The sequence below is a fragment of the Apteryx mantelli genome, chromosome 3 (assembly GCF_036417845.1).
Source record: "Apteryx mantelli isolate bAptMan1 chromosome 3, bAptMan1.hap1, whole genome shotgun sequence".
In the NCBI taxonomy this organism is placed as follows: domain Eukaryota; kingdom Metazoa; phylum Chordata; class Aves; order Apterygiformes; family Apterygidae; genus Apteryx; species Apteryx mantelli.
The window spans coordinates 109,183,616-109,206,014 of record NC_089980.1 but is presented as its reverse complement, the minus strand read 5'-3'; the positions used below and the strand labels follow the sequence as shown (position 1 = coordinate 109,206,014).

At 36.2% G+C, this 22,399-nt stretch overlaps 1 protein-coding gene across 1 annotated transcript in view; it reads right to left on the bottom strand.

Moving 5' to 3' along the window:
* EYS (eyes shut homolog) overlaps positions 1-22,399 on the bottom strand; it is a 956,188-nt gene that overhangs the window by 592,974 nt on the left and 340,815 nt on the right. Inside the window, exon 21 of the mRNA XM_067294141.1 lies at positions 2,493-2,614. Coding sequence (XP_067150242.1) covers positions 2,493-2,614 — 122 coding nt within the window. The remainder of the gene's footprint in view (positions 1-2,492; positions 2,615-22,399) is intronic.

Here is a 22,399-nt window from a genome sequence, read left to right as displayed (position 1 = left end):
CCAGCAGCTACGCTTCCACCAGGAAAATAAACACTACCAGAACATGGACAAGGCAAAGCAACTGCATGTTACAATTCAATGTTACACTCTCAGAGCAGTTCCTAGTGCTCATCCAAAACAATTCCTAGGCACAATTCAAGAGTTAACATGACCCAAGGATCTTTCCTATTAGGCATTTAGGATAGAGTTATCCTGTTTTAGAGGCTAAGTAACTTTAACTTTATAGATATGGCTAAATGGCCTCAGGGTCAGATATTGCATACTGGCACTGCTTAGCTACCCTGAGACTGAATATTTTGTTTTGCTGCTGTTGTTTTTAAGAAAAAATTGCTAAAAAAGCTAATGGGGAAAAAAAACTTTCCGATGTTAAGTAAGAGTAATTGTAAAAATAAGCAGAATGTCTTTTAACATCTTTGAGTGTAAACGAGGGCAACTCTAACGACTGAAATGAAATTGCATTAGATTATACAACAAAAACATTGGTCCAGGCTCACTTTCATTGTGGCTGCTAAATCTCAGACTCCCAGATTCAACTACTGATATCTCTGAAAGAGCTGTTTTTGTTTGGCTTATCATGACCCTTGCATACTGTGATTCAATGATATGTCAAATCTTCCTGTTCTGCTATGTCAAACAGGACAAACAGCTCTGAGGAAAAATGTGTGTGGTGCTTACAGTTCAAACCAATTCTCTTGTAAACATTTTCTTTAACTGTTCAGTATTTGCCCAATCCAGAAAATATACTTTTTATTTTTTTTTTCTTTGTACAACAGGGAGTCCTTCACTTTGTCCTCGTGTAGTTGGCTCAGTTACCTATGAGGAAAACCTGAAGAAGCCATGTGACCTTCTGTGATATACCTAATGCTTCCAGAAGCTATCCAGAAAGAATAGGTAAGATGTGATTTGACTGCCCTATACATCATTGCAGAATATTCAAACATCTAGAATTTTCCTTGAGAATGGTGAAACTGCACATTTGCCTATATAATGCACTGTATCACATAAGAATGCACTGAATCACATAAGTTGCTATAATGTATTAGCTAATGAGAAATATAGACTATGCAGTTATAGAATTATTTTTTGTTACTAATTTACAAAGAATACACACAAAAATACAAACTACAAAAATAAAAAAATCTTCTTTAAAAAATTGTTTCATGTCCCAGTATGTTTAAGAAAGCGGAAAAAAAGCAATTACAAATATTTTAACAGATTTTCTCAACTTCACTGGAGTTTTCTTTTTCTGTTATTGGATTGAGAGCCAAAATCATTTATCGAAACAGTACCTCTAGTACTATGTAAAAATGTAGTTCTAGAATGATGGAAAGTATTTCAGTTAAATTCTGAAAACAAATTGGTATGAAAAAATGATAAAAAAAAATTCATTATATTCAAAATGCACCACTTCTTTTTTAATTGATTTTATTATTTTTAAAATAAAAGGGTTTGAAAAGCAAAAAAATGGAAAAAAACAAAATTAAAATGTTTAATTTCATTTCACAACACAAAAAATTGTGTTTAGCCCAAAATAATTTTTTCTCCTCAGAATCATCTTAATCCAAAACCACGTAATTATATTAGGGCTAATCATAAACTGTTTCAAATGAGCATAAAAGTAATAACACAGGACTTAGTTAAATTTGTCTTTGGCTACCTGGGGAATTGTTTGTTTATTTTCAGCTGTGGTAGGTTTTCTTTCTGTTTAATGACTGTATTACCAGGAGTCACTGTGCAACACCTAGACTATGTATAGTCATTTGCTTACACTGTGTGCTTTAAGCATCTATATCAGTATCTATTAGAGTCTACATTCAGAATGACCATTCTAGTATTGACATCATAATATAGGTGAACCTTGGCTATAATTACAAACAACAAAAACTGATTGCAAGATCATTTATATAGTCCTTATCCTCATAATGCTAAACAAAATCACCTCTAAATCATACATGCATGAATGGAAAAAAGATTGGTGTTTGAGTTAGAAGTAATATTGTTAGTGTCAAATCCTCAGGCTCTCTCACAGTATGGCTGTAAATAGTGTCAAATCCTCAGGCTTTCTCCCAGTGTGGCTGTAAATTTTAAATTACTATTTTGTCTTCATTTTAAGCCACAAGGTGGCAGCAATGATACAATCTCTTAATCTAAGACTGTATGAACACATCCACTACTTTTACTCCCAAAGCCATCACCTGTGCTTACAGGCCATATATGACAGAAAGAAAACCCGTATTCTCTTCGATAAAATGCAGTTCTAAATTAGATTACTTGCTAAGTGTTTTGAATTGATAAATTTAATTTTCCATCTACAATTCATTATGGTTGCTGTCTTCAAATAAATGTGAAGTACAGTATCCATGACAGAAGTTGTTTGCTCATCTTTGTGCAATAACACAGCATTCACCAAGCTGAAGAATAAGAGAATAACTGGATGCATAAGTTTGTCATTCCTAGAACATAATCATATAGTGAGAAGATGAAACTCTTACCGATAGCTGTTGAAAAGATCCGTGCAGGTGCCATTATTTTTACAAGGCTCTGACATACATTCATTTGATTCATATTCACAAAATGTTCCTTCCCATCCAGGCAAGCAAGCACATTGGTATCTCTGTAGTGTATTAATGAAAATAAATAATCTGTTAGTTTTTGTATTTTTAATATATTTAAAATAAGCACATATATATATATCTCATAAAATAACAAGAAATCAGTCACATCTACATGTGTTTGGAGTCTAAAAATCATACTGCATTGTTTCACCTGTTCTATTACTAGTTGCTGTGTTTTTCTTGTCTTTAAACAGGTGGATCACTGTTTCAAAACTTGAAAGCTTTATAGACAGTCTGACCCACTAATATGATGAAAAAAGAGGATATGAGGTGGGTATGCTACACTCCCTAAGATCTACCTTTTTGTATGATCACCTTGTGTGATCACCTTCTCTTCCTCCCTCCTCCAAGTTTAGCTAATAAAAGATATTCTCTTCTATAAAATTACCTTCCTTAGATCTTAAACTGATATGCCTAAAACACAGGTATTTACAGACACATGGGTTGTATTCATCAGCATGCAGTCCTAACAGAGCACAGTATAAAATAATTTATTATAGAAGTTCTCAGGAGTATATAGCTATCAAACTTGTTTAATAACTTTAATATGAAATTGTGCATCAGTACTTTAATTGTGCAGTACTGCATGACTCATGGCATGAGAATTACTGTCTCCTACATGGATAATATCGGATAGTAATTCAGAGTTAGTATAAATGAAAGTCTTCTAGTTCTGTGGTGACAGTACTAAATACATTAATAAACCGGAGTTGTGAATACAAAATTTGTCACTGATTAAACTGAATAAAACCTTTCAGCAATGTCTGCATCCACCTCTAAATGAGAGCTATTATAGGACATCTTTCATCCCACAGCAAAGTTGTTGTATCAAATTGTAACCATACTTCTGTACTATCTCCAGCCTCAAAATTATTATTAGCTAGCATCTGCATGCAATAAGTGTTTGACATAGTCTTACAGAAGTGAAAAGCATACAGCATCTTTTTGCTGTCTATGTTCTAAAAAAAGATAAAGGTGAACATCTGCTGAATTGCGTATTAATTAGAAATGGACAACAGTGCAAATGCTTCCATTCAGCACAGATTTTAATTGCTTGTTTTGTAACATGCTTGCTTCTCACACAGTTTCCTTCTAACAAAAGTTAGGGAACACTTTAATGGTAAGCACGACTAATGTGAATTATTTCATTACTTGCTAAACATTGCAATAGGCTTCAGGGTAAATTTTAGAGTCCATTAAAATCCATGTAAATTGGAAGCCTTTAACAAACAAACAGCAAAAAAGTTGAAGGGTTTTTAAAAGCTGAGTGTATAAATAAGCTGCTACAGCATGATAATCTGATGTACAATGTACCAGTCTTGTAGAAATCAGCGGCATCTACAGGTGTCTGGAATCTAAAAATCACACTGCATTATCTGTTCTATTATTGAATTCATATTTAGGAACCACAGACAATCATGCTCAAAAGAGGAATTAGAAAACTTTTAGATTAATAGCACTTTTAGATTAATAGTAAAGAGGAGTTACATAATCTCCTAAAACACTTTAAAAATTAAAGTGTCAGAACTCTCATGAAATACATATTGGACAATTGTCCTAGCCCTTTCTATATATTCCTATGATCCTCTTACCCTCTCTTGACAAATTCAAAGCCTAGAGTATTTTATTGGAACAAAGATGACAAACCAAAACAGACTGAAAGTTAATGGATTAAAGTCATACTTGGTATGATTGTTCTGGGGTGTCATCGGGTGTGAACTGGCTGCACTGTATATTCTACTACAGCAGGTCAAAGCAACTTTTGCAGGAATCAATTTGCACATAGTCTATTTGCTATACATATTTTTCCCAGCTGCATCCTATTTGTTCCATGTTAATGTTAACTATCACAGCTGTGTACCTGCTTGCAACACGTCCATGATTTTTATGACATGGCTTGTCTGAACCCACCAAGATATGTTCTAGAAGCTGGAAAATAAAATGGAAGGATATCTTTCTAAGTTAAAGCAAGGCATTTTGACAAATCAGTAATAAAATATCTGTGACTTATTTACAGAACAAGATGAGATAACAGAAAAATAATTGCCTGAAAGCAGGTTGGGAATTCAGGACAAGTCCATTATGTACTTATGAGTTAACTATATATTCTAATAAAGAGTACCCTTTTGTCCTGTGGGTTTTATGTAGGCAAGACTATTTCATAGAACTAAATACAAGTTACAGACTGTGTACTTCAGCTGTTAAAAACAAACAAACAAAAGAGTTTAACTGATAATTTACTGTTATTGCTCTGTGCTCCTGAACTCAGGCTCAAAAAATGAAAAATGTGCTCCATGAAGAGAGAGGAAAATTGGCAACATGAATACAAGAAGTGGAAAATATTAGAAGTGACAGGGTAACAGTAAGTCAAAGGTTAGTGTGGGAAACAAAGATTTCATTAAAATATTTTGTATTTTTTAAGTAAGAAAAAGATTGAGGGGTGACTGTTGAAAAAGAAAACAATGTTCTGGGTACTGTGCCAAGGGAAGAAAAAAGAAAATACGTTGAGAAAAACTGCATTATTAGCCCACGTTAGTGCTTTCTACGAAATCATAGCCACATCCAAATGAGCTGTTAAATATTCTAGTGATTTTGAAAGTTTTTTTAAGGTTTCCTCCATTCTCTGCGTATTTCTTAGTGCCGTGAAAACAAGAGAATGGAGACAAAGATGCTATGAACACAAAATGCAAAAATGGGGACTACAAATACATATCCACAAGCAACTACTAAAAACTTCTTAAAAACTATTCTATTGTCAAGTTAGGTCTTCATATGAGCCAGGAACATGAGAAAATGCTATATTTTATATCCCCCAAAAATCTTTCAGAAATGGATTACAAAATCAGAAGTGAAATGAGGCTCCCAACAGTTCTGTTCAAAAAGCAGTAGTATTTCTGTGGTTTCACTAAAAACATCTATCAAACAGCTACTTAAATTCTAGGCTTTGCAGTTTTATTTCTGATTGTATGAGGATTGTCATCTCAAACACAAAACACTACTCATATACATGTATACTGTGCATAGATGTCACATACATAAACCAAAAAATATAATCTATTATTTTGTCTCTGTATTTTGGTTTACAATAACTGAAAATCCCATGTTACAATATATTGTATCTATATATAGATAGATACGATACATATTTCATTCTCCACATATTTCTCTATATATTCTATATAGTACTTATATATAATCAGATATATCTGATTATATACAGCATAAATAATAGATATAATAATATCAGATATATCTGACAGCATAAATAATAGATATATTTATATAATAGACACCATGCATTTACTTTAACAGAACAATTTCAGTTACTGTAAACCACAATCTGTCTAGGAAAACAATTACAAATAACATTTTCTATCAGTATCTTTCTGTACCCCATTCTCCAAATGATCCAGAGAGATTACAGCCAAAATTGTCATAAATGCCAGTTAATTGCCTAAGCTTGATGTTCAGACTACTCCACATTAATAACAGCTTCTACATTCACAGTATACGTTTAATCAGCTTCAGTTATATCTGTAACTGTGCAGCCTTTCTACAAACCACCTCTCCAGTGTCTCGTACTGGGAATCCAAAAAGTAAGCAACATATAGTTAGTTTAAACAGCAATAAAATTACAGGGAGAAGGCACTTGCTCAGGTCCATTCATCACCATATTCCACATCTAACAGTGTTTGGCAGCAGATATCAGATAAACACAGGAGTATATAACGAAAAGGGGATGTAAAGAGTGTTTCTTCCTCTGACGTACCCCTCAGTCTCTGGAAACTGGCAGTTTAAGGAGTTCAATTAGTTTCTGTCAGAATAAAGGTGTAATGCATCTCTATGTAGGAGATCAGCACAAGGCCAATGAACCCTAAATCTTATTTTGAAAGACCTCAGGACAACAACAAGTATAACAAACGTGCCCCTTCACCATTTTATTAAAATTCATCCATAAATATCTATATATCAAATAAGATACTGTTTTAAAACTTGGCCCAATGTAAAGCACTATATTTGCAGTATTAGTGTAGTTTAAGGAGTTGTTCTGGTAAATGGAACATTTAAAGTAATCACTGTGTAACAGCATTACTATTTGCACAATTATTTGCATTTAATCCAGGATTATATCCTTGAAGCTGAAAGAAGAGAGACAATGAGAGGTTTCAGAGTATGTCCTTCTAACTCTAAAAATCCATTTTTAAAAACGAACTGATAGAAAGTAAAACAGTAACAGACGACAATTAGAGAAAGAAGAGAAACATTACAGACATGACAATTGAACAGAAAGGGCTGGCTTTCCTTTTGCCATGAACTACTTCATAGTCTTTATGCAACAATTATCAATTGTGTTCTAGATCTGTCACACGCAGCAGGCTTTCTCAGGTGAAAAGACTGACGTATGTAAGATTATAGCACCATGCACAGAAGAAACTATACTATATTTAGAATCTGAATTGTTGACCTGCTATGGATCAGTTAGTCAAACAGACATGCTATAGATAACAGTAATAGAGAGATTAATATTACCAGAAGTACATAATTGCTTTTGGAGACCTTCAATACTTTTTAACAAAATGAAAATACAAGCCACCAGCATGTGTCATCTGTCACTGAAGGACTCTCCTCTTGTAGCAGGGAAAATTATTTTAGCTCTCTTGACCATTTCTCCCAAAACACTTCTTTCTTAGTCTCTTATCTTTCACCATCTGAGCCAAATTCTTTTGGTCTTCTGAGTGCCTTGACTCAGCCCCAATACATTATAACTCCCTTTTTTCAACTATGATACTCAAGAGGATCCTACTAAAAGATGTTCTCTTGTGAAGAAACACGTTATCAAACTGTGCTCCCAGACCTCTGCAGACCATTGCAGGTTATACAGGCTTTTGTCCCTTAGTCAAAAATCTCTATTTTAACTGATGGCCTGGGAGCGAAGAGAAAAAGCTTCACTTTTTTCTTCCCCTGCTGCTGAAAAAGGGACATGCATAGAATCAGACAGGAAGAGAAGCAGAGGAGTAGAAAAGGAACAAGAATGCCTTTGTGTGACCCATGCTCCCCAGCTTCTCCCTAACAAAAGTAGTTACTGATTTCTGAAACAGGGCTGGAATGCCCACAGTGGAATAGGATGGGAGAAGCTGGTTAAGAAATTAAAGATCCAGAAACTTAAGGTGAAAGCTAAAGAACTTTCTGTAAAAAATGTTCAGAAAAGTGTGCCATCTTTATCCACATGCACACTGTGGGTACTTCTGTGTCAGCATTCTTAAATGAGGTGTTTGTAGTGCAGCAGTATCTCTAGTGTCCTGAGCCTCACCGCTCCCATGTACCAATTAGAAAGGTGACAGTATATGCACAACATTAAGAAGGTCCTAACTATTGCACTCATGAGACCCAAAGCAATAAAACGCTTTGGCAGGCACCTATGGTTGCATAGAATATCCTTAAAAACAGCACAACATAAGACAAAGCAGATCATGTCAAGGCCATGAGAGACTTGTGTGCACCTTCGCTGCAGGTTTATCTAATATGTTTAACCTTCGCTTTAATCAAATGTGCAGAGGTAAGGATTTTCCTGCCCATAACAAGGAAGAGAAAGTTCAAATGAGCCTCTCTTGATTCTATACTGGGCCAGTAATTTTCAGATCCAAACTGAAAAATCTCTCCCCAGCATCCTGTGGACTTAAAAAAACAGTCCCTACAAAAAATACAGCCTCAGGCAGACCCAGCTTTCTTCTGAAAAAGGATTTCAACCAAGCCCCAAGTGTATAATGTTGTTCTTGACTAATGAACTTATGAGGGAATTTCTGAGTTGATAAAGCAGGTATTCTTGGAAGCATCGCTACCGTCCTTTTTTTGATTCTGGGCTTGACAGGTATGTAGCCACATGGCAATAATGTGTCTCTCTTTTAGGCAATGTCAAGGCCTCAAATGCACTAGTAGGCCCTAACGGGCTTGACCAGCCTCATCTGGGACCTCCGCCCTCACTCCCTGCCCATGGCCCAGAGTCCAATTTTAGCTCAGCCCTGAGCCTTCAGTCTGTGCCTGAGCTATGTTGCAGCAGTGCCAGTTTCCAGCTCAGTCACAGCTGTGCCCCTGCCTGGCCACAGACCCCATTGATCTGGATCCTAACCCATGGACTGACTTTCCGGTTTGACCACGGAAATGTCTCATCACCGTGGACCTGCCCAGCAAGGGATACTTGACTGTGTCTGACCCTGGTTACCCTCACCAGGACTGACCTTGACCGGGGGACTGACTTTCCAGCCTGACTTCAGACCTGCCTCATCACCACAGATTTGCCTGATGTTCTGGGCTGGAGGCTGGCCCCCTGGACTACCCTGCTCTCTTGGTTGCGGCCGGTGGGCCAGGCCCTGGCTGATGAGGCCCCTGTCCTGTCAATCTAGGGACCCCTCTCAACACTCTGACCCTTAGGAAGCAGACAGCCCTCACTGTGCCCTGACAGGCAATACTGACAGCAGCTGTGGCCACATGGAATGGAAAACTTGCTACCACAAGTAACACAGTTCTCAAAATTTGTTGGTGAAGCTGTAGCCAGTCAAGTGGAGAAACTTTTTTTTCCAAACATTGCTTTAAAGGCAAACCTTGGGCAAAAGCAAAATTTTTTAAGAATAAAGCAGCAGTGCAGAGATTTAGAACATTAAAAAAGAGACTGAAATGATGTGACAAAAGCTTCTGGTACAGTGAAAATAAAATGAAAAGAGAAACTGATCTCATTGGCTGAGAAAAAGTGTGACAGACAGTTATGCTTCTTCTCTGTTTTCTCACCACAGGTAAGGCACCAGAACACAGAAGAGGAGCTCGGGCCAGCCCCTAACAAAAACTCTGACATACTGATCTGTTGCAGGAGTACCCACAGTGTAAATGGGCAAATACTTGAAGTGGAACCACTCTTCAGTGGATTCCTTCAGCAACGATTAGTCGTTTGTGGGATATTTGGGATATATATAAATCAACCACAATAATAACTAGACTTATCTGAGAAACTGATAGTCCTCATAATAGTAGACTATGTTAGAAAATGGCATTGCCTGCTACAGAAAAAAAATCCAAAACTGTTTTGTTGCATACACACTTAGAACCACATTAGAATTCCCATTTGTCTACATGGCAATGTGTTTTTCCAAATGCAACCAAAACCTCACTTAGATAGACATTAATATTAGAATCTGAAGTGTAAAATTTTTACAAAAAAATATTTACAAAAGCTTGATTTTATCTCCCTGCAATACACTACAATCTTTACATAATCACACACTATTTTTTTTCCACAAATTCCTGTCAGTCAGGGTATAGAATGTACCCAACACCTTAAAGACATGAAACTATGTAGTAGAAAGTATGCAGTGAATCATGTAAGAGACTGGAGGAACAGGATTTGTTATCTATTTATATATTTCTTCCCATTTATTGTAGATACGTATTACCCATAGCAGCCAGATTAAAATAAATAGTACCTTTGTGTCCCTCTGAATCAGTTTTTGCTTGCCCTCTAAAGAATGTGATAAATTCACTAAATAATACCTGAAAAAAACAAAATTATTTTACAGGGATCATAGTTTTTCTTTGTACAGTATGCATAGCACAGTAATCATGAGAAGAATCGATTTTACCTGCTGTATGCAGGATCAAAAAGTTGTAATTTTTGCAATCTCTGGCATACGTACCCAGAACCACATATGCACACTGGTATGTCTTTATCCAATTAACTGTGTGGGTGGTAAGAAAGATTAATTTGAGAACATTTGCATATTTTCCCTTCTCCAACATTGTAAATGAAGAATTAATCATTTTCTTAAGCCTTAGTCAATGTTATTTTACTGGAAAACAGCAGCTGAACATCTGGCAAATAGAAACTACAAAGAAAAAGGTTCATCACGCACAACAAGGATCTAAATTATGAACATGCTAAATCTTCAAGCCTATGCTTTGCATATGCAGGTTAAGAACAGTTTTTACCACAGAAATCTACATTCAAGCACTTTTTCCATGTCTAGAGCAAAACTTCAAAACAAGTGATTTCATCTTTAGAGAGTTCATGTATCCTTGGGGTATTTGGGGGGAAAGGGCGTGACATAGGTTTTTATTTTTTGCCAAACACAAAGCAACAAAAATATTTTGCCCAAAAACAGAAACACTCAAATGGAAATGTGGAAATCTCCCATTCTTCTCTGTCTTCTGAGTTCTTCAGCTAGATCATTTGCTGTGGAACAACTGTTTTTCCCTTAAGGCCACACAGTATGATGGTGAGGATACTCTAAGATTACTTATCATTAGCACATACTGGGAGACTTACTCTTGCAAGAAGCCCCAAGTTTGCCTCTGGGAATGTTTTTTTTCTCCTGCAAAACAGTATCTTTGCCTCTACAGAAAACTTTTCATCACAAAATTCTGTTCTGCCAAAAGCAGTCTTTTTCTTACAGAAAACCTTCATGTAACTTAATTTTGTCAGTCCTAATAGCAGTTCGTTTAACCTTGTGAAATAAATGTGAACATAAAAATATAAGCACCTGTGAAATCATACCTGCAACTGCTTTAGACCATACTGAGTTCTTAAGATTACTTATGCAGCATTTTCTGTTACTTTAAGGGTCTTTTTGAGTTGTTGTTACTTTAAGTCTTCTAAATTGATTTAACCATTTAGACAGCCATATATATTCAGTAACTAACAAAGCTAGATTATTCCCATTTTTCATTATGGCAACACCTGTTCATCTTCAGTTGGTTTAACCCTTACTTTAAATTTTACCAAAGAAATCCATGCTACAAACAAGATCTGTACAGAACAAAGTCCCAGCAATTACACTCTATTTCACTCTTCTGGTAATGAATTATTTACCTGTTCTTCACAGTATGTAGAAACAATGAACGCATTTACACTGTTGCTTCACGTGTGAAAGAGAAGTGACATTTGAAGAGTTAAGAAAATCTGCAATTAGCCCCGTTCTTCCCTAGACTTCATAACAAGTATGACTTGCCCTAATATTAGTTATTAACTCTTTAACTCTGTAACAGATAGAGTCAGACTGCCTATGGCAAAGAAACTCTTTTTTGGGAGAAGTGACATGAGGTTAGCAATATAATTTTTAATATTGTTATTACTCATCAGATGAACAATCTGAAATGAGCAACATGCAAGACTAAGGTGAAAATAAAGTATGAAACATGAATTCAGAAGTGAAGAAAAATCACAATAAAAAGTTTTATTTCTAAACAGTGCTACAAGAACTGAATGGCTAAGCTAAAATCGATAAATAATAATTCTAAAATGTCACCCAAATCAATTGCTAAATCTTATTGTTTAGAATAATTAGCTGCCATATTCTCATTTGTTACATTATAACAGAGAATGTGGGTTTTTTCTATTTCACTCTAAGTTGCAAAAGCCGATATGCTTGGTGCACTAAAAATTCCACAAAATGTGAAATATTAGGATAACTAACTCAATATTAATTACTATCTATCTGCAGAACTTGAGATAGCATCTTGGATCTTCAGAAGCTAATCCACTCTCAGTTCTTATTTATACATCCTTCCCTAGACAGTTTGACATGTTGAAATTGCTGACAGTATATTTATTTGTCCTTCCAAATCTATGTATATTCTTTTTCTTTTTCTAAGTTTTTATAAGTTATGTATTATCTGATATAATGATGAAATAGTCTCTTTTATTTAAATTTTAAGCAAAGCTTAGAGAAGAAACAAAGAACATTTTTAATTTGCTGGTCTCTCCAACTTTTTAAATAATTAGTTAAATTAGCAAGAAGGAGCATATTTCAAGCCAGCTAGTACAGCCAAAGTTTGATCAGTTGTAATAAGTTTTGTCTTACATTCCACTATTATTACATCTGTGAATATTAAATGCATTTAATAAATATGTGCAAATGGTGTGATGTTTTTCTCATTTCAATCTGCACTCCAGTAGTAAAGACAGGCTTACATTTTCTTTTAATGTAGCTCCAGTTTAAAATACAGGTGGTATTTAGACATGCTGCATATCCACCACTCTAACTGCACTGTACTGTGTTTTCTGACCAAAAGGAAAATTATCTTAAATAGGATTACTAGCTATTTGCACAGTGTGTCTTTATACACTTTCATATTATAAAATGGTGGCTTCCCTAAAAAAAGAATCCACTGTTGGTTTTGATGTGTCACATTTGTAAAAACATAATACTTTGCTGAAAGCTTAGTGCTCTTAAAATTAAATCACGACTAGTATTAGTAGCAGACTTCTCTTCAAATTATTTTAGATTTCACGTTGCCAGTGGAAACAAATGCTGGCCTGTGTCTTTAGAATTTAATCAATTATTTCCCTCACTGCTTACAGGTGACAGTTCTCATAGTGAAACTGAAATTTTCTTGGGGTTAGGTTTGCTATAATTTCTCTGCAGTTTCATCCATAGCATGCTGAGGCATACAAACATGCAACATGGCTTTTACTCATACTGACATAGAATTTCTATTTCAAAATGGCCAATATTTAACATTAAGTGTTATGTTTGCAGAAAAAGGAAAAATACAAAATAATCTATGGCTGTTGTATGCTCATATTTTTCTAGTTATTTTAAAATGTTACTTCAGGAGATAGCAAAGAAATATCAGCAACAGAAGACCATAAGAAACATAGAGGAACCATCATCATAATAAACAACTGTGATGATCATCAAAATGTTTAAAGATTGTTGCTCCAAACTGGGAATGATTCTTCCCAGGAAAGCTGACATTTTCAAAAAAATAAAAAATAAACTGGAATTTCTTTGTTGTTGTTAGAAGTATAATTCTAAATACAGGCCTAATCTAGTTGGATTAGTAGTAATTTCATGATAGCAAACCAAAGTCAGTTTGAAATCTCTTAGAATAATAAATGACTGATAATAGATGATTTTTTTTGTCTCTCTTTCTTGACTTCTGTCATTTATTCTGTTTACACCTTTCTCCCCTTCCTCTCCTAGAGAGCTTACTAGGAAATGTGTCAAAGAAATCACCTTCAAGTTGATCACCTTCAAGTGACAGGTACTGAATAGCACAGGAAAACTAAAGAAAAAAAACAGCCTTAAGGTGTTTGCGCAGAACAAACCAAACTACTAGTCCAGATAGTGAAAGACCTTTGCAATATCAGCCTTTGATCAGTGTATCTGATTTGACATTTAGCTCAATTGCTCAATGAACGGTTAAAGGTCATAAACATGTTTCTGTTAAGCAGAAGTACTGACAAAAACTCAACACACCTACACGCTTGCCAAGAACTTTCAGTTTGCTGCTAGATCTCAGGTAACAGCAGAGCTATAGGGTTAAGTGTGATATTCCAAAGGAACATTCTAGGTGCTGACAGACTAGAATAACATTTGTTTTTGAACTGCAAACCTGGTGTTACTGCAAGTAACTTTTTAAATAAAGCAGTAAAACTATTGTCTTCCATAAAACAAAACTATCTGCTATTTTAACATAGCAGCTGATTCAAATTTAGATCTTGAGCATACTATCATTATCACATCAGTGCTCTTCAAATACCTCAAAACACCATTCTTTCCAATCTCAGATTCACAAGCAGGGGAAAACAGGGAAACAGACCATTCCAAAAATACTTCAACCCAAACATCCTTAGAAGCACCCAGACCTCACAGGATTGTTAACTTTTCTCCTTTGAACTTTCACTCATCCCTGTTTGAAATTTATAGAGCATCCAGTATAATATACAAATTAATGTGCAGTCTTTATCATATCTAATACACAGACGTGACTTTTTGAAAGTGCCAAACTTAAGCACTTGTGCCCATATGTAAGTACTGCAGGTCCAGAAACAACCAGCTGGCTAGTCAAGAATCAAGAAAAGACAACTCTAATTTTTTGATCAATCTAATCCAGAATTAGTATGTATACTGGAAGTTATTTTACTCCATCTAATCCAATATTAATATAGACTAGAGTAAGGCAATTTTAAAACCACACACAAAAAAAACCCTAAGAACAGATGATGTGACTCTACAAACTACAAGGTATGAGATACAAAGTTCAGCTCTGATAACAGACATCAGATGGCTGACAGAGACCATGGACTGGACAAAAGAAATTGGTTTAATGCAGCAACAGCCTATAAAGAAAAAATGATGAGGATAGAAGACTTCATGGGGAAAAAAAATCCCACAAGAATCCCCTAACAACGTAAACATCAAGAAGCAAAACAAAACCTGATAAACAACACAAGAACCCAGACTTGTCTGTGACAAAATCAGATCTCAGCTAACTGTAACTTTTTTCATTTATATCATAGTCTCATAAAATTTAATGTATCATAGTTTTTGATAACAAAAGCACAATGAGTGGTTGGTGACATGGTGACTTTGCCTTTTAGCATCTCACAGCAACCCAGAATAGCTATTTGCTCTCACTAGGAGAATTCATTCTCTTATTTCTTTCTAGCAGAACAAGAAAGTTTGCTGTGTGGTGTGGCAGCCTGCCATCTGGTTGGGACTAGATAAACTTGCTTTACCCTCGGACAACTCCCCTATAACCAACCTACTCAGGGCACCGCGCCTGCCGGCGTGTGAAGAACCTTCCAAAACGGCAGGCCGGGACCGCCCGCGACGGCAGCAGCCAATCATCGGGTGCCGCGGGAACTTGAGCCAATCAGAACCGGGTATTCGCTCCGATAGCCTATCACTGACGGGGCCGTCTGAGAGTCTGGGTGGGCCGTCGCGGGGAGGGGTCTCCCGCCCGCCGCCACGGCAAGGCCGCCTGAGGGCTCTCGCAGGGGGAGGGAGCCACGGCCCGCCGGCCCCCGCCGTGAGGCGGGGAGCTCTTGAGAGGAGCCGTTAGGCGCCCCCCCCCGCGAGGTGGGGAGCGCCTGAGAGGAGCCGTTACGCGGCCCCCTCCTACGGCCCGCCCCGTCCCTCTGCTGCGAGGCGGAGAGCTCGTGTCACTCGTTAATGCTAAATATCTGTGACTAAAAGTGCCGCGGCACCCGAGCCTGTTTAGTCAAACAGCAGTGTTGGGCTCAAGCAGTTTGTGAATAGTGAGTGCTCCCTGAAGCAGGAGCTCAGGGGCAGCAGCCCTCCACTGGTGTGCAACAGGCATCTACGGGATAATAACGTAATTATAATTAATTTAATTTTAAATTAACTTAATTTTCAAATAAAATAAAATGGGTGCTGCTAGTGTTAGGCTATTTGCGTGCAAATGAAGAGAAATCAAAGCTCAAGGCATAAACCAGCAGGAAATTATGTCATTGTACCAACACAGAAATAACCTGTGCATTGGAAGTCAGGTATTTTAAAATACAAGAACGTGGTTCCACCTTTGTCTGGAGCTAAATTTTCAGCTCTTAGGCTGTGACTATGCTGATTTTCAGAACAGCGACATAGCTCTTTGCCTTTTTAGTCAAATCAGCACACACACAAGTTTAAAAACTGGTGCAAACTCATCCAGGTATTTAGTTTGTACAACTAGTTAGTTATTAATGATCAAGTGAGGCCATGCATGTACTTCTAGAGAAGGTTCAGTATCTTTATTGCCAGAAGTTATGCCTTCCTGAGTGCAAGGTTACGGTTCTTTGAATGCTTGTGAGTGGCTGGAGTCATATGGGTCAAGCCCCACTGAAAGGAGAATCAGACCATTCCCAGACTCTGAGTCACTAAATGCAGCTTTATTTGCTAGAATTTATCCTAGGACAAAAAACACCACAGCACTGCAGTTATTTGTATTCGATACATGTCTCCTGTATTGGAAACAAAATCTCAATGCTTTTTGCACTGTTTCTTCACTTACAGTCATGCATTACCAAAACTGAGAGGCCATGGTTTTCTGAAAACAAACAACTAAAATTTGTTCATACACTAAGAAGGTGGAAGAGTCTGTTTAGCAGAGTCACCTAGTGATATCTGCATTCACAAGTGGAAATTTCATATCAATTTTCTGAATGCAAGAAATTTTTTGTAACTAATACTTAATGGCCTCAGATAGCTTTGTTACAGGAGTCAATACTTTCTGGGAAAGGCATAAATAGTGCAACAGTCTAATTCAGCTTGTTACATAACACTCTATAAATAATTTGCCAAAAGTCAAATACAAGAACTCTCTTTAAAACAACATTCTTCAACTGAAAGATCAATGAGAATGAACTTTTGAGGCTTCTTCCAAAAGTTGTATGTTAATTAAAATATGAAGAAAGAGGCTCAAGACTGGACAGAAAAGTTCATAGCTGAGATACATTTTAATTAGCTAATGGTTGTCACCATTTTAAAGACATAATTTACTGGAAGGAAGAGAGAGTGAAGGGATCTGTAAAACTGAAGACAAACTAGATGAACTGAACCTTAGCATCGTGACTGCCCCCACCATTTCTAGACATTGTTTCTGATCTCTGCTCTTTTCTCTCTTCTTTTGTTTGTATTTGTCTTATTTTGTCTTAAAAGATGATACTGTGATTTTAATAGCAGCAGCAATCCCAGACTTTAATAACTTTTTTCTCTGTTTCCTGAAAAATGGAAGTTAATTCTAGATTTACTATGATATAAAAGGGCTACTAAGGAGGGATTTCCATTATAAAAAAAAATATACAGATAAGAGGAAAGGGAATAGGAACGTTCTTACCATAAAATCCTTTACTAATCCTTTACATTCGAATGTTAAGAACTCTCTTTCTCTCCTTTTTTTTTTTTTAACATACTTAAAATGAATTTTAATAGTATTTGGAATGAAGCAATAACACCATCAATAACTGTTGCTGTAACTAGACTACACTGTGAGTTTAGGGAAATTATGGTTTAACAAATCATGGCTTCAGATACTGCTGTTCTATCTGTATTTGGTATAGTAGAGGTTAACAACTCTTTAGCTGTTAGCTCTTATTTCATATGAGAGAAAGAAAAGTTTTCCCTCTCATTTTGATAGCAGAAAATTTAAAGACTTTTATTCTAATCTTGTAAGGCTGTAAAAATATTTAATCTTAGCTATAACTTTTTCTGTCTCATTTTCACTTGCTGAGGGAGTTTGATGGTATTAAGGGCAATCTCTGTAATTTGCATGTTGTGGGCCTTCCTGGAGTTTGCCTCTTATTACTGTATGAAGTTCTATTTTTGAATATTGAGGGTTCTTGCCTACAGAGCTTCAGGAGGCTCTACACCTTTAACAGTACTGCAAGCACCATACCCACTATTCTTATCTATTCATTCTGTCGCAGTTTATGACACTGGTGCATGGTTAAGGCTTTTCCTCATTCCTGGGATTCAGCAGCATATTGGTGAGACAGGCAATCTCATCAACAAGCCACTTAAAGATCATTTGTGTCTGAAATTTGTGTGCAAATAACAATAAATTATGGTTCTCATTTTCCTATCCACATAGTTGTAGTTGTCTCATCATTAGGCCATTGATTCTCTCTCTTTCATTATTCTCCCTCCTTTTCTCCTTCCTTGCCTTGCCCCCACCCCAAGATATATCCTTTTCTTCTGCTCATGGAGTCCCATCCAGGCCATGGAAGCCTTGACTTCTTAACTCCCTGTCAGGAGCCGGAAGAACACAGGGATTTGTGCAGCTATTGCAGCTAATGGGAGGATAGTAAGGGATGCTCTAAGCTAACAGAAACAGAAGGTTGCAGTGCAAAACTGATAGCAGTGTGAGGAAACAGTGATGGACTCCAAGTCTAAAAGTACACCCTAGAGGGACTTACTGACTTAGGGAGCTTCAAATGGGGAAGAGCAGGAGTAAAATAGGATAGGTAAGCCAGAGTGAATTGAAGGTTCAGGTAGGAGTGTACAGAATAATGAGAGCGTGAAGGGACGTAATTTCTGACTAAGCAATCTGTATAAGTATTTCTATTTCTCCTAAGCAAATCTAATTTTGATCATCTTTCTTTAATGAGCTCAATTCTGAAATAAGGGCCATTGTGGAGAAACTGGTTTTCCACAGATGTGAGAAAAAGGCTGCAAGAGCACTGTGAGAACTCCAGACTGAAGAGATCAACACTGTATTCCTCACTACCCCTCTCAGGCACACATACTTAGGACCATGGTTTGTCAAGATGCTCATGTAAGATCACTGCTCTCCCTTTCTCACCTTCAATGCCTTCTTTTTTATTCTCCAAATTACAGCAATGCTATGTGAAATAATTTTAAGATGCTCAAATCTAGAAAATGCAAACCCACACATGCATATACGGTAACTCTATTTGGTTAAACAAAGAGAAACAAAAAAGTAGTTACCAACATATTAAGAGACAGACCACTATCGTCTTTGCTGTAAGAGTTCTCTCAATGCAGTCTCAAGTAGAAGGTATCTACAGAATAATGCTACTATTAAATATTAATCTCATACATTACTTGTTTTTCAGGAATTACCCCAAATTTTATACTTCATCCTTTTCAGAGAATATTAACCAGTTATCAAGGTCCTGCTTCTTAAAAACTTTGGTATGTGCTCTTGGTATGTGTTACTTCCTGAAAGTCATTCCACTCGTTCATAATTATATAGTTTCAAAATAATGTTTTAAACCAGAGGAAAAGTACTTATCTTGGCATTTTTGCATGCATGATATAGTTTCTCTCAAAATCTTAATAAGAATACTGAGATAAAATAGCAGAAACTTAAAAATCTGACATCTAATAAATTTACATTTCAGATTTGTTATACTTCATATGTCATGCTAAATTCTATTTGTGAATTTTTCAATCTTCTGAGTTTGATCATGCACAGATGGATTGCCCAGAGGAATGTCAGAACATAAGTTGATGCAACAGCATATGATTTAATTTAACTTTTGAAATTAAATCTATATTAGACTGGGTGTAGTTGAAATGCTTTCTTTGTCTTCACTTTAACAGAAACCTTCAGAGTTTACTTTTTAAAAATGTAATATCATTGTACAAGCATCTTTTAAAAGGCCTGAAGCTCTTAGCCCTCTGGTTCTGAAGTGAAAATTGGGTATGCTGAGTCCCATGCTGGATTCTTCCATTATTGAGACAGCAGCTTAATATATTAGGGACCAATTATTTTTTATTGCTGACCTATACTTGAGGTTCAGCTCTCTCAAAAGGGAAGCATACAGCTGTATACAAGAGAAGGTAAGTGTAAGAATTTCTTCTTGGTTTTCACTTGTAATCAAGAAAAGTCAACTTACTTCAAGAATGGAAAGGATATAGCTTATCTTCCCATTAGTAACACCTCACATGCCAGAGTAGGCCCTAAAGAAAGGTGGGGGTGCGGGGTGAGGAGTGTGCTGGAGTCAAAAAGACAGATGAGTTACTGTTACAAAATTTTATAATAAGAGCTAAAGGTAGGGATGGAAGAGTGGAAATCTGAGAATGTGACTTAGAAGAAAAAATTGGACCAGGTTTTTTCAGTGAGATCAAACGTTTAAAAAGTAACCGGATAGTTGCAGAACAGTTGCAAATAGATGCAAATGTAAATAAATCATTTTTTCCTGATTAAACGATTGTTGCTGAACTGTGTATAAAGCAGCTAGAAAATGTCACTGCTTAGGCACGCCAAAAGTTGAAAGGCATTACAAAAATAAAAAATAGTTTCAAGTATTGTACCTGCTCTTATTTTCATTTGCATAATGTGTATGTAATCTTCTAAAAGGTAATACAGCAGAAGGAAACAAAGCAGAGCTCTACAGCATTCTGTACATTGAGAAATCAGGAGATAATGGAGTGCACCAGAGCATCTTGCTGTTTTGATATTTCATTAAAAACACATAATGTGAACAAGAATGAAGAGTATTTTTTTACTGATAAGTACGAAAAGAGGCAGCATAAGCACTAGTCGCAGCCATCATACTCAATAATAAATGAGGGAGGTCTCAATTTTATAAGGCAAACAGGATGGTGCTTGCTTAGAATACAAACCCTAGATTCATAATGAATGATCTCTTCCTTTAAAATGCAGAGAAGCAGCAGACTGATCTTTAAACTGGCTCACAAATTAAAATGTTTCAGAATGAATATGCTGTTAGTAAACAATTGCAGAATAATAAAAAATAATTACACGCACAATCTTTGTAAGAGACAATGTTCATTTTTAACTATTTCAGAAATATATCTAGCTTCCTTCTGTGTACTCAATTCTCCATTAAAAGCATAGATACCTGTGGGAAGAAGAAGAAAGAAGCCAATTTGCCATCTATATGCTTGAAAAGCAAAACAGGAGGGAATTTGTAGTAGTTACATTCATATGAATGAATTGTGGCATTATTCAGAACAGCATAGAACTGAATTTTAAAGATAAAGGATAAAGCGATGCTATGCATTAGAGGTATGTAACCATAATAACAAGAATCAATTCTAGAAGTAGGGTCAAGAAGTGTGAAAATTGCTAGGGCCAGGATGGAGGAGGAGATGGCACTCATTAGGCCAAGCAAGAACAGTGTGAAGTGATAAATAACAAGAAAGAGCAAACTGGACCTACTGTTTTTCTCTTCTCTCTCCTCTTTCTTCCCCCAATGCATGATTCAGTCAAAGAAAACTTGGGTTTCTAGTAGTAAAATGGTAAATAAAATTTAGTAACCCAAGACTAGAGCAGATCAGGGTGGAGGAGATGCAGCTGCTTGATTTATCTCACAGGAGTAGGTATCAGATTTTGTTGGGAGGGGAGAAACTCATAATCCCCCCATGAAATTCACCTCTGCATAAACATGTCTTTTTAATGCTACAGATAAGATGATCACATAGTGACACAGGATGATAAGACCTCCCTTGCTTTTTTAATACAATGATTCTAGAAGAAGAGGGACAGAGTATCACTAAGCATACGCATATAATGATTACAAGTTATTATAACAAATTTTCTTGTAGTTTCAATCTCACTGGTAATTCTAGTTAATTTTCTTTATAATCTTTGAAAAAATGTCTTTCTTTTCTAAAAGAAGAAACAACTTCTTTTTCCTCCATCCTTCCAAATGCTTTGAAATTTTAAACAACTGAGACAATGTGATGCAGTGAGACAAGGGTATAATTTCCTTCACAGCTTTGTCCAAACATGGACTTTGAGCTAGCTGAAGTAACAGCTATGTCTATACAGATGATTTAAACGATGCTAGGGCATGGGCAATGTCACAGCGCTGAAACTTCATCCTACCACTATGATGATCTGGTCCCTAGAATGGTTTTTGCCTGGGCCAGCTAGTGTTTTCAAACACTTCTTAGGCACAGTTCAGGAGTAACTCTCACCAAGGAACACTCCCAATAGGCAATTTCTCAGTTATAGCCATGAAAGTATTGCTGTGACTTTTATATTTCTGAAGAACGATATTTTCCCAGAAATTAAATCTGCAGTATGTTTTTCTCCCACTTAAAGCTTAGAGAGAGAAAGATATGACAAAGATATTTTGATGTGCCCTTGGTAAATAAAACTTGACTTTATTTGATGTGTGTTCTGCTTATCTTCTAGTTTATAAACAGAAGGAAATCTTTGGGTTTGAAAATCTAGAATATAAGGAAGAGAAGAAAATCATACATCTGACAGTAACAGCAAAATAATCTGGGGGATTCAAAAAAAGAAAGGTTTAGACAACTGACATATAAGGAGAAGATATATGCAGTAAAGATACAGGAGGAAAGCCTAAAACTTTATAGAAGTCTCATTTTCTTAGATTCACATACATAAGATTCAGTACACTTGAACCAGATTGAAACTAGTATTAGATCAAACTTAACTCTTGTGTATTAATTATCCAGGTTTAAAATGCATTTCTGATTCTTTTTTTCCTGATACGCACTAGCATTTCTCACTGCTGTTTTTTTTTCAAACCCACATTACTTTTTTGCAGCTGC